The sequence below is a fragment of the Centropristis striata genome, chromosome 10 (genome assembly GCF_030273125.1).
Source record: "Centropristis striata isolate RG_2023a ecotype Rhode Island chromosome 10, C.striata_1.0, whole genome shotgun sequence".
Taxonomy (NCBI): domain Eukaryota; kingdom Metazoa; phylum Chordata; class Actinopteri; order Perciformes; family Serranidae; genus Centropristis; species Centropristis striata.
Window position 1 is genome coordinate 394,821 of NC_081526.1, and position 17,468 is coordinate 412,288.

The following is a 17,468-nucleotide window of genomic DNA, read 5'->3' on the forward strand; positions in this document are numbered from 1 at the left end:
GAAAGCACCACACCTGGTCCATATATAGCTTCATATATTTAATAAAGTCTGGATATTGGGCCATCGCATGTTCACATTCTGATGACCATGGCGGCCATTTTCCAACATGGCGGCCAGCGGTTACCAGTAGATAGAAGCTGGACCTCCAAGCTGCTGTTACCATAGACAGGACCCAATCTGGGAAAAACCCTTCAGAAAATGAGGCATTTTGGGGTAAAAGTGTTTTCTTGGTTGTTCCGTTAGTATTTTTTGTGCTGAATCCATTTCTGCTGATGTCAAGCTGTAAAAATTTCGGTTTAGATATATTACGGCAACCAGCGTCTGAGTTTGTGATGGCCCAATATCCAGTTTTGTTCCCAATATATTTATCAACACATCTGACAAATTTGGTGCTTTTATCACAGAATGAACAACTGCTATGATAAATTAACCGTCTGGAGTCCAGAAAGCTCCGGAGCACTTTGACTTCTTCATGACGTCACAACGTAGAAACTGAGAGATTTTTATAATTTTGCAGTGTGCATTCTGCATTTTTTAATGCCATCTTTTGTGTTTACTTTTTTTGTGTTTTTTGTTATTTTGTGTATGTTTTTTGTGTGTGTTTTCATGTGTTTTTTGTAATTTTTTGTTTTTTTTTTGTATTTTTGTGTGTGTGTTTTTGGTGTGTTTTTATGTGTATTTTTTTTGTGTTTTTATGTGTGTTTTTTATTTTATTTTATTTTGTGTTTTTTGTGTGTACAAAATGTTGATCCAGTAAGTCAAAATGAAAACAATAATAATCAGGTGATAAAGGTGAGGTTGTGCTTAAAACAATGACACCAAAACATCATGGTGGAGATGTTTAACTGGTTTATAAACAGACAGAATGAAAAGGAGTCAAAAACCCACAAAATATCCCCAAACTCCAAAGGGTTTAGCTATGCCGGCCCACATACATGGCAGCAGCAGGTAATGGGGGCCCTGGAGCCGGACTCTGGGTCTGACTCTGGTCTGACTCTGGTCTGACTCTGGTCTGATTCTGGTCTGACTCTGGTCTGACTCTGGTCTGACTCTGGTCTGACTCTGGGTCTGACTCTGGTCTGACTCTGGGTGTGACTCTGGGTCTGATTCTGGTCTGACTCTGGTCTGACTCTGGTCTGACTCTGGTCTGGTGCCAAGGACTGGATGCTTCCAGAGAGGAAGATAAATCAAGAGTTAATAAGCCGGCATCGAGCACGGAGACTCTATTTATGACCGCTGTCTGCACAAGGCCACACACACACACACACACACACACACACACACACACACACACACACACACACACACACACACACACACACAGGCCTGTAGAACTGATGTCCAGGGAGAAAAACTTCTCTATAATGTGAAATATATTCAGCATTTTTCATCTGCGCCGCCATTTTTCCTATTAACCCATAATGGTGTAAAGATCGCAGCTAAATCTGTTCCACTGACACACACACACACACACACACACACACACACACACACACATTCTTGTACTTGTACTGTATCTTTGTGAGGACCCTCATTGTAACAGTGAATTCCCTACCAAGGTTATAATAGTTTTGGATTTTTCATTAGTTTTAGTTTTAATTGGGTTGTAAATTTTTGTTTTCAAATTCAGTTAGTTTTAATGAGTTTTGGAGTGAGTTTGCTAGTTTTAGTTTAGTTTTTATTAGTTGTAGTTTTTTGTAATGGGGTATTTGTTGGGTGGGAGATTAAAAGAGGTCACAGTAAATTTTGCCTTTATTTCCTTTGTCTGATCCATCTTCATTATGTATGAAAAAAGTTGACAAAGAGGAAAACGAAGGACATTTTTACTATAATTTTAGTTAGTTTTGTAACCACACAATACAGTTTCAGTTAATTATCATTTTTTGTGACCTTCTTTGGAGATTTAAAACAAAAAAAATCTCAAAAAAGCCTTTAAAGAAGTGAGGACCGGCCGAAATGTCCTCACTTTGCAAAAATGTCCTCACTCTTTTGGTTAAAAAAGTGTCCCAGTTGTAGGAAGTACAAGAACACACACACACACACACACACACACACACACACGGTGGATTGAGTCGTCTCCTCCAGTGGTTGTTGGAGCTCAGTGGAGGACACTATTGATTCATCCACTAAAGTCACCTTCCCCTTCACCCGCGACCCGGCCGGAGCCTCGGGGTCTCGGGGACTCCGGGGACCCAGAGCCTCGGGGACCGGGTCGCAGGTCCTTCCACTCAGCCAGTGTGTGTGTGTGTCTGTTGTTATTATTAGTGTTTCTCTGGTGCGGGGCCACGGACACAGCGCTTTATGATGCCGCGGCTAATAAACATCACTGTGATTCTCCCAGGCTGATAATTAAGCGCGGGGCTAATTTGTCATCGTTAGTTAGAGCGTGGCGCGCTGCCGGAGAGAGGGCTGCTGGGAGGAGCGCTGGCTGGGAGGCCACCAGACAACACACTGTTCATCTACAGGCCGAGCTGCAGAATAACGGAGGGGCCAGTGGGGCCTGGTGGGGGCGGTGGGGCCGTGGGGGCCTGGCTGGGGGCCGGTGGGGCCGGTGGGGCCGGTGGGGCCGGTGGGGGCGGTGGGGCCGTGGGGGCCTGGCTGGGGGCCGGTGGGGCCGGTGGGGCCGGTGGGGCCGGTGGGGGCCGTGGGGGCCTGGCTGAGGGCCACCACATCAAGGTGGGCCAGAGGTTCAACCTGCTGGACAGCTCTGGCCTCAGAACGCTGTTATGGTCGGACATTTATGAGGGTTTGACAACCACTAACTTTTAAAAACCGAGGTTCTTTGCCAGGTTTTAAATCTTTGACACTTTGTATTTAAAAAATAAAGCCTCATATGGTTAATAAAATAAACCTGACAGTCAGTCTGAAGGTGTGAATTTTCTATTTTCGGCAGAAAAGATACAGTCATGGAAAAAAATATAATCACCAAAATCATCATCAAACTTATTCACAGTGCCGACTCAGCAGCTTTTAATCCGTCACCTGAAACACTTAAAATCCTCTGAATGTTTCAGTGTTTGTATTCTGTCTGATTAACTGTAATAATTGTCTCTCTTCCTCAGCACATCTTGACAACTGTGTGTTAATGTGTCAAAGGAGCAAAAATGTAAAAAAATAAATGAATAAATAAATAAATGATGAGGCTAATTGGGACTCAGAGACAGATATGAGACTTTTTTACAGACGTTGTAGTGAAGCAGCAATAAGCCTGAAGAGTGAAACAAACACGGCTCTCAGAACTGAGAAGTTAATTATTCGGGCTGATAATGTGGATCCAGAAAAACAGAAGCTATAATGTGACACATTTGTCCTGCCAGAGCTCATAAAAGACAGAAAGGCAAGCCATAAAAGTTTTGTAGTGCGGGGATTGTCAGATGCTAAAACATCATTTCATACACATTTTCTCAACAAAGATTGCCGTTAGAAACGCTCCTGATGGAGCAACTCAACACAGGCTGAATAACAGGATGTTGCTATAGTTCTACCAGAGACGCTTCAGAGAGGAGACGGGACACTCGGAGACATTTTCTCTATCTGTGTCTCGTTGTTTCTGCCCTTTGCCTGCTAGGACACCTGCTCTGTTCACTCCAATGAGAAACGGGAATGTGAGCAAAGAATGTCTGATTCTTTTGCTCCAGAGTCACCAAAGTAAATATTGGTCCCATTTTTCACAAACCAGGAGGGTTTTCTGAGCCCCCAGTGGGTTAGGGTTAGAACAAATACCGAAGTCACAACAACAAATGTCGAAGTCATGAAAAAACAGCCAAAATGAGAAGAGAGAGATTATTTCTGTATCTGCGGCCTGGAGCACAGTTTCCAAATTTATAATTTGACAATTTTTTCTCATTGGGGGGATTTTTTGGCATGTTTTTGCAGAATAATTTGAAAAACGTTTGCCAAAATCTTTAGAAAAGTCATAGCACACTTGTCATTGGCGAACCGGTCGATTTTTACCTTTTTAGTGTATGTGAGACCAAAACTCTGGAAGGAGTAGTCGACCGAAAAAAACTCACGGAAGAAATGGAAGAATAAGAGGAAGAAGAGTAGGCCCGGTGAATAACAATTAGTGTGCTTTTGCAAGCAAGCACACACACAGAAAAAATAAGCCAGGTGAATAGTAGTTAGTGTGCTTTTGCAAGCAAGCACAGTGAATAGTAATTAATGTGCTTTTGCAAGCAAGCACATAACATAAAAATAAGAATAAGCCCGGTGAATAGTAGTTAGTGTGCTTTTGCAAGCAAGCACACAAAATAAGCCCGCAGAATAACAATTAGTGTGCTTTTGCAAGCAAGCACACACAATGAAAATAAGAATAAGCATGGTGAATAGTAGCTTTTGCAAGCAAGCACATGAAATAAGCCCGGTGAATAACATATAGTGTTCTTTTTCAAGCACACTCAACAATAAGTTCAAGTAGCTGAGAACTATTTATTGAGTATTGTTGTGATCAGTGGAGGATGTTGTGATGAAACTGTGTAATATCTTACATACTACATGTACAATATGTGTGGAAAAGGTTGCATCCTGCACCAACGTCTCCAATCATCATTTTATTAATCTTTCATTACGACACCATATTCTGCACACCATTACCTCTGTGTGCATGCTGTAGTAAGCCTGCCTGCCAGGTAAGCATTCTCAAATCAATTTAGATTTTGATGAAGTCTCAGATTATGCACTGTAGTGCAGCGGTTTGCAGCGTTTATTGGAGAAAGTGGAGGAGGGATGAAGATGTAAAAGACACTGATGGTTGGAGGTAATCAGACATTACACCAGTTACACACGGCTTTGATTGCTGCTTTCATTCACTTTTGCTGAGATAGTCGCTCTTCCACGCCGTACCATTAACCCTGGAGTTCTGCTCCGTTTACTGTTTACATGCAGATAAACACTCTCAGATCAACGTTGACTCTGTGGATGGTGTAATATCGTTTACATGTGCCTTCAGGTGAGTGAAACAAATGAAAATGATCTGGACACTTGGAGTCAATGAGCAGCCTTCCCACGCTGCCCACATCATCATGCACATCTTCAGATTGTTAGTTTTACCCGTCGGCTCTTCATCTACAAAACTCCGTCTGATTAGAGTCTCCGGCTGCTGCAGGAATGTTGTGATGCGACCGAGGAGCCGATCTGTCTCTGATTGCTTTCAGTGACATTCACAATTACCCAGCTGCTTCCTGTGATTAAAGAAACTCTCCTGTTTCTAGGCCATCTCCTCCTCCTCCTCCTCCTCCTCCTCCTCCTCCTCCTGGCATCCACCTGTCCACCCCCCTCACCGCTTATTTCTACATTATATCATAGTATCCAGCTATTACTTCACATTTTCATTAAAATACAAAAAGGATTTGTCAACTATTAAATCCCCCAAATAAGCACAAAGGAAGAACTCTATATTTCTGATTAGTAAACTCATAAAGGAAAGTGATTTGTTAGCTGGTCAAGAAGAGAAACCGTACAGAAGTTCAGATCAATGAACAACTGTTAGTGATATTGATCATTAAGAGTTGGTAGTTGGCTTCATGCATAATTAAAACAGATTGAGCTGCTGCATCGCTGGCAGTCACATTCAATCTGTGATCAATGCTGGAATGAAAATCGAAAGTCTGAGCCAAACCTTTAAAACGAAGAGAAGGACGGCTGTTAAAGTGGAAACTATTCCTACAATGATCACCAAGAAGCTTCCATGAACCATCTAAGATACATAAAAATCCTGCTTTGAGTCCTTTTCTTTGAACAGAATAGAAGGTTTCTGGGTACATTTTAAAGCAGCGATGGGATGTGAAGTTAGACCAAACCCTAGCCCTGGCCAAAAGGTACACAATGAAAAGGAGTCAAAAACAACAGAACAACCCCAAAATCCAAAGGGTTAAAGTTTGCTCTGGTCCTCACTATGTCACTATCCTCTCTCTCTCTCTCTCCCTCTCTTTCTCCTCTTCCCACGTTTCTTGTCAGCTGATTCTCCTCTCTTTCCTCCTGCACCTCCTTCGTTGCCCCTTCGATCGTCTCCTCTCTCAATCATACTCTGCTTTCATTTTCCCTCTTCTTTTTCTCTGTCACTTCATCCGTCTCTGTCCTGCTCTTCTCCTTATTTCCTCTCTCTCTCCTCCTCTATTTACCTCTCAGCTTCCTCCCTCATTTCACTTCTCCTCCTCCTCCTCCTCCTCCAAAATACTGATACTAAAAATACTGCCAGAACTTCACTGTAAGAAACACAGTGAGTGGGTTTTCTACTGTAAATTTAAATGTAAATATCTGTAATTTGACTGAATATTCCTGTTATTTTTAGGGTAATTGTGTCATTTTAACATCATGGTATTTCTCCATTAATTTTACATGAAAATGTTATATTTTAACCGCAAAACTGTGTGTTTCCTACAGTTTATGACAGAAAAAGTTCAAGTTTTCATGCTATTCTTTGATTTACGGTAATTAAAAGTGTCTGACTATGGTGATATACAATTTTAAATTTTCCGCCCTATTTCTGATGTAATTTGTAATTTTTGTTTTACTGTAACTTCTACAGCCATTTTTTACAGTGCAGGGTTCCCTTGAGCAAGGCAGCAGTGTGGCAGTTTAAGTCTTGTCTGATATTTGGAAGATTCTTCTTGTTTATTGTCTGTTTTGATACCTTCGGGAAGAAACTGAGTCTCCTGAAACAGTCTATGAATCTGCCAGATGTGATGAGAAGCTCAGCCAGAAGGTTGTTGGTGAGCTGCTGTGTGTGTTTGTCATTCAGGAGAAACTTCTGGACTGATTTTCATGAGTCTTGGTAGACGAGTGAATCAGAACCAGAGAAGAAGACATTAAACTCTGGACCGGCTCCCAATCACGGCACAGATACACACATTCATTCCTGGCGTTCATTAAAACTGTAAGATAAAGCATTTGTGCTGCATTCATGTGGTGTTGGAATAATTAGAAAAATGTGTTCCCAGTTATATTTCATGGCTCATTGGACACATTTTCCTTTTGCTCTTTGTTGCCATGCAAATAATACAAACAGTTATCAACCTTCTGGGGAATAAAATGCTGGCTTTGTAGCGGCCATGTTGTTTCCACATTACCAGTGAAAACTCATGAAAGCATCAAAGTAGGGCGATCTCGATTGGCACGTACACGTGATCTCATTTCTACACACATTGATTCTGAAGCATTTTATATCTCCAGCTGCATCACAAACAAATGCTCCCATTTCCTCACAGATTTTTTCAAGCGGTGGTTCGAACAGCAACTGCCCAGTTTTCCTATTTCTGTTGCTATTATATCTAATGTTGGAGTGTCAGGTCTCTTGATTTCCTGTTATTGTTCCAAATGGTGCAGTGGGATTTCCTAAACAGAGCTGCTCTGATCTTAACCAAGCAGGAGTTTCCTGTAAAGAGACTGAGACTGTTGGTCAGATTTCTGTCTGTTTATCAAAACATGTTTGATGCATATTTAAACTGCTATATGTCAGATATTTTAATATATTTTCAAATGAATACACAACACTGTTCAGTTCAGGAGGAACATTGTGACGTGTCACCGTTTGTCACTGAAGCCTCAACATGTTGACAGACTTGTTGTGTTTCTGTCTAAGAATCTTTCAGCACATTCTGACGTGCTGCGTTCAGGGACGGACGTTCTACGTTCTAATCAGACTGATGATGATGATGGGGGAGTTGTTATCAGCCGCATGTCTCAATTTTTGTTAAAATAATTTCTCTTCCAATGATAAAACTACAACTATGGTCTTGCCAAGGCACTTTTTTTGTCAAAGTTCATCTGTGCAATAAACATTTTGTGAAAAAAATCATGCCAGAGAATCGTGATCTCAATTCAAAGCAAAAACATCGTGATTCACATGTTTTCCAGAATGGTGCAGCCCTGCATCAAAGTGAGAAGGACGACTTCTCTAATCTGTAAATGGACCATGTGAGGAGACAGTGAGTGCATCATTATCCATGCTGCAGGTCTAGTTGAATCTGTTTTATAGGATAAAAAGAAAGCAGTTTGAAGAGCTACTGTAGGTGAAGGTAAAGCTTCAGTGCTGGTAATATCAGGTGATGTTTCTCTCTCCTGTTTCCACCTTCAGAGTTTCTATCAGCTGGTAGGAAGATGTGGCGCTCCTGTCTGTCCTCCAGCTGTAAACTTTAAGTCTGGCGGATCGCGGCAGCGCCACGTTCCTGCTGCCGACTTCAAGAAGTGCAAATGCACACATAATTTCCCCAGACTCTTTTTCTCTTTCTCCAAATATGAAGGGATTTACTCCAGGCCAAGACACTCCCCGCTGCTAATCCTCACGCTTTACAATTCTCCACACACACTCTCAGCCATGTGTGTGTGTGTGTCTGTGTGTGTGTGTGTGTGTGGTATAGAGATTGATGCGTGTGCATACATCAGATTCACTTTATGAATCACAAAATATTGAAAAGGTTACGCCTGACAGGAAATTATCACAGGCCTCAACTTCACGCCACTCAGGCATGTCACAGGACTGGTGTGTGTGTGTGTGTGTGTGTGTGTATGTATGTGTGTGTGCGTGTGTGTGTGTGTGTGTGTGTGTTTGTGTGTCCATCATATACTAACCTCAGTGACACAAAGCATTTAGCAGAAGGGCCATCTGCATTTTAATGACTGAGTCTAATGTTTGTGTCCGGCTGCATTATAATAAGAGAGCGTGTTGATTCGTCGACACACACACGCACACACACACACACACACACAGACTCTCATGGCGTCTGGTTTCTGCTGATGGCGACGCTATGCTAATGGTGCTGGAGTTTTCTGTGCACCTTTCCAAACAATCACACAGAGGTTTAGGTGGATGTGCAGGACTTGTAGCTTTGAATATCTCTGCAGTCACAGAAAAACAGATCACTGCAGGATGAACGTTTTCCTGTTTTAATAAGGCTGCAGAATCTCTTTCAGTTTTCACCTCATGCAAAAAACATTACAAACATTATTTACCAAAAGCAACTCTAAAGTCTGGTAACCAGGAACTTAGTCACACGTGGTATTTATGTAACCATTTGTGGTTATTTGGTTAATTAATAATGGTTCAGGAGTTAAAAGTGACTCATGAGAAACCTCTGAAAGTTGTCCCGGATCGTTGAGGCTCCTGAAGGTCTCACACAGTCACAATAAAACATAGAAAAATGGACTCCAAATCCAGCACACACTGATAAAAAGGTGTTTAGCTGCATGGACAGATAATTTACCTTGACAAGATTTCTTAAATTAAGATTATTCGACCTAGAAATTAACATGTTGAACACTTACAATAAGAAATTAACTCTTAAAACCAGATAAATTATCTAACAATTCTAAATCTAAAGTGTTCAACATGCTTATTTCTAGATTTAATAATCTGAATTTAATAAATCTTGTCAAGGTAAATTATCTGTCCATGCAGCAAGATCATTTCCCTCAGATTTACTGTTTGATCTGGTTTTAAGACACACCATGGGTTTGTCAGGTTTTGTCGTGGAAACAAGCAAACAAAGTCCACTTATTGTTTCCAGTATAAAGAATGTCAGTGTTTCCAGAGTTATCTGTTAATATATATATATATATATATGTATATATATAAGTCTTTTAAAATTAGGTTAAATGACTAGTTAAGATCAACGACTCCTGCAGCACATTTATCTCACAACAGAAACCAAAGATATATCTTCATGTTTCATATTCACTGTTTGCAGGATAAATCCATTTGAAATGCATGACTTCATTTTCTAGAAGCTTCTGATGATATATAGTCATATATTAGATATACATATAACAACTCACAGAAAAAGGCTGATGCAGTTTATAAATCTGACCGGTCTAATCCGTAAATAATTATATGTTAAGCTCTCTGAAAAAAAAATTCACAATAATATAACAGTAGAAGTGACTGTAGTAATTGGTGCTGTGCATGAATCATCCTCCTCCATTACCAACAAAATAAATATCTATACATGTAAATATCCACCAGTATATTTATTCATATGTATATGAAATGAGCTGGTTAAAGGTGTGAAAATCAGAACTGTGAGCGGTTTGAACTACCACAGTTATGTCCTTGACACGTGTGTTTTATTATGTGAAAAGCACTTAACGGCTTTTACAGCGAAGGAATAAAAATAAAAACTGTGAATTTCTCTCAACCACTAATAACGCTACCTGCAGAGGTGTAATGTAAGGTGTAGAGGTGTAATGTAAGTAAGAAAATTTGTGCAATTACTGTGCATTGTTAAGGTTAACTTAGGTAACACAGCTAACGCAGCTTTAATTTATCTGGTTTTAAGAGTTAGTTTATTATTTTAAGCGTTCAACATGCTTATTTCTAGATTTAATAATCTTAATTTAATAAATTATCTGTCCATGCAGCAAGATCATTTCCCTCAGATTTACTGTTTTTATCTGGTTTTTAGACCTTTTTTTATTAGTGTCCGGCTGCAAATACGTGTAGTATGTTTTCAGAATAAGAGATGAATTTCAGCCGTGGCATACAGAGAACAATGATGTGTACAAACTGAAACCAGATACTAAAATCTGATCAGATTCTGCATTAAAACGCAGATATACAGTCTGGATTGCACACTGAACACTTCTAGCCGACATATAATCAATAACTTCCACGTGAACGACCTCTGACCCTGGTCAAACAGTGACAGGATGTTTCATCAGACTCCTCCTCTTCCTCTGAGCATCTTAATTACTACAGCTGGTTTATTAGAGATGAAACAGGTCTAGTGTACAGCTCGGGGACCGGCCAACTCTAGCTGCTAAACTGGGCCTCCTAATGAAATAAAGAGGCTGCATGTAACACTGAGTTACCTGCACAGGCTGGAGCTCACCTGGGACCAGAATAATGCTTTTAATGTGTTTGGCCTGTATGAGGAAATATATTACTCCCAGACTCCCTCAGCAACACAAGGAAGGAGGGAGAGAAGGAGGAGAGAAGGAGGGAGAGAAGGAGGACAAACAAGCAATAGAAAGAGGAAGAGAGAGAATAGTCAGGGGAGGAGGAGGAGGAAACTGAAAACACAGTGTTTGCAAATCACAAATTAAAAGCCTAAGCGTTGACATGGAGGACCGAGTCCCCGAGGAAACATTCAGCAGAATAAACACCTGAACGATGAGGAGCAGGAAGAGACGACCTCACTAAACTAAACACTAAAACTACCAGAGCAGCTTTAACCCTGATTCCTCCATCAGCTCCAGCAAAACAGACAGTTAAAGGTATTAAAGATGTAAAGATCCAAGCAAATGTGTGTGTGTGTGTGTGTGTGTGTATTTGTCCATTTTTGAATCATTTTCATGTCTTTTTGTGTCTTTGTAAGTCATTTTCTGTCTTTTTAGGTCATTTTGTGTCTTTTGTTGTGTCCTTTTAAGTTATTTTGTGTTTTTTTGGTCATTTTGTGTCTTTTTTTTGGTCATTTTGTGTCTTTTTTGGTCATTTTCTGTCTTTTTTTGGTAATTTTGTGTCTTTTTTAGTCCTTTAGTCCAACATGAAATGTGATTTTTAATCTTTTTTTTTTTACTTTCATGCTCAATAAAGAATTGTAAATGTGTCAAATGTGACCAAAGGTGTCAAATCTACCTTATAAGAGGGTTCCATCCAGTTCTATCATTTGATACTAAATCTATGTGAGCTTATCTCCAGTTTTACTTGGTATATCATCATCAAACTGAAACTGGCCTCATGGAGTTTACAGCCAGAACTTTAGAGGTAAATGTACAGTAGGGCTCCACGCTGCTTTGTTTTCTAGTCTGATGGAGTCAACAAGTCTGGACACTCCACAGGCTCCTCTAGTTCCCTTATTTATCAGCCAGTTATAAACCTTGATATCTGTCTCAAACTATTAAATTAGGATTATTCAATTAGAGACAATCAGGCCTGGAAAACATGAAAAGTCCTTTAATTTGTTGTTTAGGAAGGTGTGAGAACCCTAAGTGCCAGAAACAACGAGTTGATTTCATATAATTTCACTTTATTTGATTAATATGGAGCTGAGTGATACATATGGTTACCCTCTAACCATATAAAGCCATAAACCATTATTATTATTATTATGGAGTGCTGTATAAATCCCATCAAAGCATACAGAGCAGCAAAGATCAAACTGAGTGATAATGAATTAATGTGTGATTGAAATAACACCTTGTTCCGCTGTGATCTCAGCTTTCAGTTCAGATATATTAACATTCATAAATGTATGGCAGCAGCTCCTGCTAAGAGGTTATAAAGTTGTGTGAAAGTGCCAGAGAAGATGAATAAGTTATACTTGAAACTATTATAAGTTAGCCTGAACCTGTCACTCTCTTTGTTCCATAAAGAAGATGTAATTATAAAAATATGATCTCTGACAATATGGGATGAACTCTGGAACTCTAAACTGTATTTGTCATGGCTGATTTCAACCAAACTGATCTGACATCTGAACTTGGTGCGCTGAGCCACCAGCGGAAAACTGCTATTCTACCATCAAAGAGGCATAACGCGCCACAAGGTAATGGTGATCATGCTGTGATATAACTCCACATACCGGTCTCTACTCAAAACACTAAAACCCATCAAGAGGTCTGTACAGAAATGGACACCAGCTGCATCTCAAACACTACAAGCCTGCTTCGACATTACAGGCTGGGAAACTATAAAATTATCATGCAATAGGCTGTCTCCACCAAGGCTGTCTCCACCAAGGTTGCCTCCACCAAGGCTGCCTCCACCAAGGCTGCCTCCACCAAGGCTGCTACACCAAGGCTGCTACACCATGGTTGCCTCCACCAAGGCTGTCTCCACCAAGGCTGTCTCCACCAAGGCTGCTACACCAAGGCTGCCTCCACCAAGGCTGCCTCCACCAAGGCTGTCTCCACCAAGGTTGCCTCCACCAAGGCTGCCTCCACCAAGGCTGTCTCCACCAAGGTTGCCTCCACCAAGGCTGCCTCCACCAAGGCTGCCTCCACCAAGGTTGCCTCCACCAAGGCTGCCTCCACCAAGGCTGTCTCCACCAAGGCTGTCTCCACCAAGGTTGCCTCCACCAAGGCTGTCTCCACCAAGGCTGCTACACCAAGGCTGCCTCCACCAAGGCTGTCTCCACCAAGGCTGCTACACCAAGGCTGTCTCCACCAAGGTTGCCTCCACCAAGGCTGCCTCCACCAAGGCTGTTCCACCAAGGCTGCTACACCAAGGCTGTCTCCACCAAGGCTGTCTACACCAAGGCTGCTACACCAAGGCTGTCTCCACCAAGGCTGCTACACCAAGGCTGCTACACCAAGGCTGCCTCCACCAAGGCTGCCTCCACCAAGGCTGCTACACCAAGGCTGTCTCCACCAAGGTTGCCTCCACCAAGGCTGCCTCCACCAAGGCTGCTACACCAAGGCTGCTACACCAAGGCTGCTACACCAAGGCTGCTACACCAAGGCTGTCTCCACCAAGGCTGCTACACCAAGGCTGCCTCCACCAAGGCTGCTACACCAAGGCTGCCTCCACCAAGGCTGCCTCCACCAAGGCTGCTACACCAAGGCTGCCTCCACCAAGGCTGCCTCCACCAAGGCTGCTACACCAGGGCTGCCTCCACCAAGGATGACTCCACCAAGGCTGCCTCCACCAAGGCTGCCTCCACCAAGGCTGCTACACCAAGGCTGCCTCCACCAAGGCTGCCTCCACCAAGGCTGGACTGAAGGACTGAAGGTGGAATGTTACGTTTTCGACCTTAACCAGAAGCCTACCTTTAGGCTCTAAATCTCCCTTTGAAAGAGCATCAAGTAAAACAGGAAGAGGCACTCACCACCCTGGTCGGTGCTGACGGTGATGATGGCGACCTGGCGAGGGAAGGAGCTCAGGTCCGACACGCCGTTCAGGGACTCGATCTCGAAGGTGTAGTTGGCGTGAGCGGAGAAGTCGGTGACAGTGACGGTGGCGTTGGTGAGGCCGAGCGGTCGCGGTAGGAAACGGAGCTCCTCGTCACAGAACTGGCAGTGGTCCGGCTCGGGGCCGCAGCGCTTACACAGCACGTTGTAGGTGAGGTCCCGGCGGCCCCCTGTGTCGCTGGGCGGGGACCACTCCAGCATCAGACAGGTGTCGTTCAGGTTAAACATCAGGTTACGGGGAGGAGACGGAGGGCCTGGCAGGGCAATAAATACAGTGTTTAGGATACCTTTTAAAGAGATAGGCTGATGTTAACAAAAGGAAGTACACAATTAGCTGTGTAGGATTTAGACAGTAAACTGTAAGAAATGTCTGTAGATTTTAACTTGTTGTTAAATGATAAATGGGTTAATTCAGTTTCAGTAACAATGAAACACTGTAAATGTTTATAATAGCCAAAACAGTATTTTTTACATTTTTACTCCACTGTAAAATACTCTGGCACCGTGTTTGTAGCAAAAATATACTGTAATACATATACAAGCCATCACAGTAATTTTTGCATTTATTTTTTGTACAAACACTGTTAAATGTACTAAATACCATATCTCTAACAGAAATATACTGTAATATTTAATGGTAAAATCTTTAATTTATGCTGCATTTATAAAGTATTTTCTTGTCAATTATATGGCAGAACAGCGTTTCTTTTGATGGAAAAATACGGTAAAATATGAAATAAAATGGCAATCTTAAACGTGAAATCAACAGTGTTAATATCATTTTGCCGTAATATTAGAAAAAGTTGCATCGTATTTATTACGGTAAAGTTCTGGCAACCACAGCTGCTGTTTTTTTTTAATCGTAAAAACAACAGGGTTTTTACAGTGTAGATCATTGAATGAATGGTGGAAATGACATTGTTTTCTCTTTATCTACAGGTGCATCTCAATTAATTAGAATATGATAGAAAAGTTTATTTATGTCAGTAATTCAATTCAAAAAGGTGAAATAACATATTATATAGATCCATTACACACAGAATGAAACATTTCATGTCTTCATTTATTTAATTTATTCTAATAATAATGATTATGGCTTACATTTAATTAAACCATAAAATTCACTGTCTCAAAAAATGTTAATATAAAAAAAGACCAATTTTAAAAATTGTGTTTAAAATGTAAATGTTTCCTCTTAACAGTCTGTCATCTATGTGGCTCAATACTTGGTTGACTTGAACTACTGAAATTTACTTTTACATCATATTCTGATTTATTGAGATGATCCTGTAGATCCATTTAAAACTTGAGATGGTATATTTGCATACATTTCCAACTGATCTCTCCTTATTGAATTGATAAAGATCAGTGTTTTTTACTAGTTAGAATATTTCCTAATGGATATTAAAGGTTGTGGGGAAAATTATCAAATTTGGAGTCACACTTTCCTCAGCAAGAGTTTGAATGAGACTCGTTAGTGGTGATGAACTCTCAGTCCAGGTAGCTGATGTTGACTTTTTAATTTGTATTAATAAAATGTCATATTGGTTCAGCCAGTTGGCATGAAGTCAAAACAGTTTAATTGCCTTCACCAGAATCGACAAAACCAGAAATAGGCCCAAACTCTAGTGGAAACAAATAGAAAAACAAAAGAACAACAAAACCAAAAGCAAAAAGAATCCATTTTAATCCGGCTGAACTTGCTTTTGATCACAGCCGTCCCTTAGAGGAACCTCCAGCCAGTGTTGCTATGCAGGAGAGGATACAACACCACGTACACTTAAAATAAGCACAGGACCCTAAATTGACCCCTGAGGTACACCGCATCTCAGACTGAATTCTAAATGCTCTGCACAGATATTAACAGGGTCTGTTTTCCTAAATCAATAGCTGTAATTCACACGGGAACTTAGCAATATAACATTGTTAATATCACTGCAGCAGCACATAACTCTTCATATAAATTCCTCTCCTGTGCAGTAAACATTTTAAGTTATTTCACCTCCCTCACATTTCACTTTGTCGAGGTGTTTTTGTGCTCTTTGGAGGTGTGTGTCAGGGTAAGTATTGTGCTGTAGCAGGCAGCCAGCTGTCAACAGGGTGGAGTTAAAAGGCCGGAGGGATTTGAACACTCCCGTCCTGCCAAGCTCACTGTCTGCCTAGACAATGGGATGTTTCCCCCTCCTCATCCATCCCCCCATCCTTCCCTCCATCCATCCATCCTTCCCTCCATCCCTCCATCCATCCTTCCCTCCATCCCTTTGCTAAAAATCTCTGCAGACAGGAAAGCAACTCCTCCCCCTCCTCCACTTCTGTCAGTGAAAGCCCATTCTCTCTCTCTTTATCTCCTTCTGCGTCTATCGGCCATTATCTCCCTCCTCTATTCTCTCCATCGAGGAGAATCCACCCACCTCCCCTCCCGCGGAGCAACCCCACCGCCATCAATCAGCTCCTATTCTCCTCCAGGGGGAGATTGGTATCAGCACCCTCCTTCCTTTCTCTCTTCGCTGTCGACTCCATCCAGCCTCTACACTCTCTCTCCACCTTTATCTCTGCTCTGGTGACATCCTCTCCTTCTTTCTCTCCTCCTCTCAGGCCCTCAGTCTTTAATCTCCATTTCTTTTTTGTTTTACTTCGACATCAAGCAAACAGTTTATGCTCTGGCCTACGAGCTGCTGATTAAAATGCATGATGTGAGTAAACAGAGAGCTCACAGCTTGGTGGAGTAGATGTGCTAGTCTACAGTTTGCTTGGTTGTCACACCCCCACAAACCTTATATACAATGTTTGTACTGGGAGCAGAAGTGGCCTTGGAGATTTAGGATGTGCTTTTGCCTGGAAGATTTAGTTCAACAACTAACAACAAGTGTTGAAGAGCCCTTGAACAAGACACTAAAAAACAATGTAATGCATTGAGCTTGGTGTCTGTGCAGGATTTGGTGTCTGTGTGGGATCTGGTGTCCATATTTATATGTTTTTTTCTGACTGTGAGAGACCTGCTGGAGCCTCAACGATCCCGGCCAACTTTCTGTCTTTCTGAGGTTTTCCATGAGTCACTTTTAACTTTTGAACCATTATTAATTAACCAAATAACCACAAATGGTTACATAAATACCATGTGTGACTAAGTTCCTAGTTACCAGACTTTAGAGTTGCTTTTGGTATACAGTATAATGTTTGTATTATTGTTCATATTCATATTATTGAGAATTAGCTGTTTGCTATATCATTATATATTAAATACAACATGATGTTCTTTTTGTAATTGATGGTCCCATTTAGTGTTAAATAGACAATTAGCAGGGTATCCTTTACTGTGTGGCTTCCTTATAATTCCTTATTAAAAAAAAGTCCATCCAACAGTTGTCAAGATGTTTCATATTGCACCAGCAGAGAAAAAGAACTTGGTTCATGTTGGTCGAAAAGGGGTTTGTAAGAAAATGTTTTCTTTTGGTACCCACGAGTTTCCCCTTTACAGACATGCCCACTATATATTAATTCAAGCATTTTGGATTGCATAAGTTGGATATGACTTGAAAGCTGACACTCTTGTGGATTAACTGAGCCGTAGCTGATTCAACAGTGATGATGTTAGTCCCTTTTCACTGGAGTGAGAGCCTTTTTTA

The 17,468-nt window shown here is 41.3% G+C and overlaps 1 protein-coding gene across 1 annotated transcript in view; it reads right to left on the reverse strand.

Annotated features, from left to right (window-relative positions):
* LOC131978772 (ephrin type-A receptor 6-like) overlaps positions 1-17,468 on the reverse strand; it is a 248,571-nt gene that overhangs the window by 83,573 nt on the left and 147,530 nt on the right. Inside the window, exon 5 of the mRNA XM_059342527.1 lies at positions 13,761-14,096. Within this exon, the coding sequence (XP_059198510.1) occupies positions 13,761-14,096 (336 nt within the window). The remainder of the gene's footprint in view (positions 1-13,760; positions 14,097-17,468) is intronic.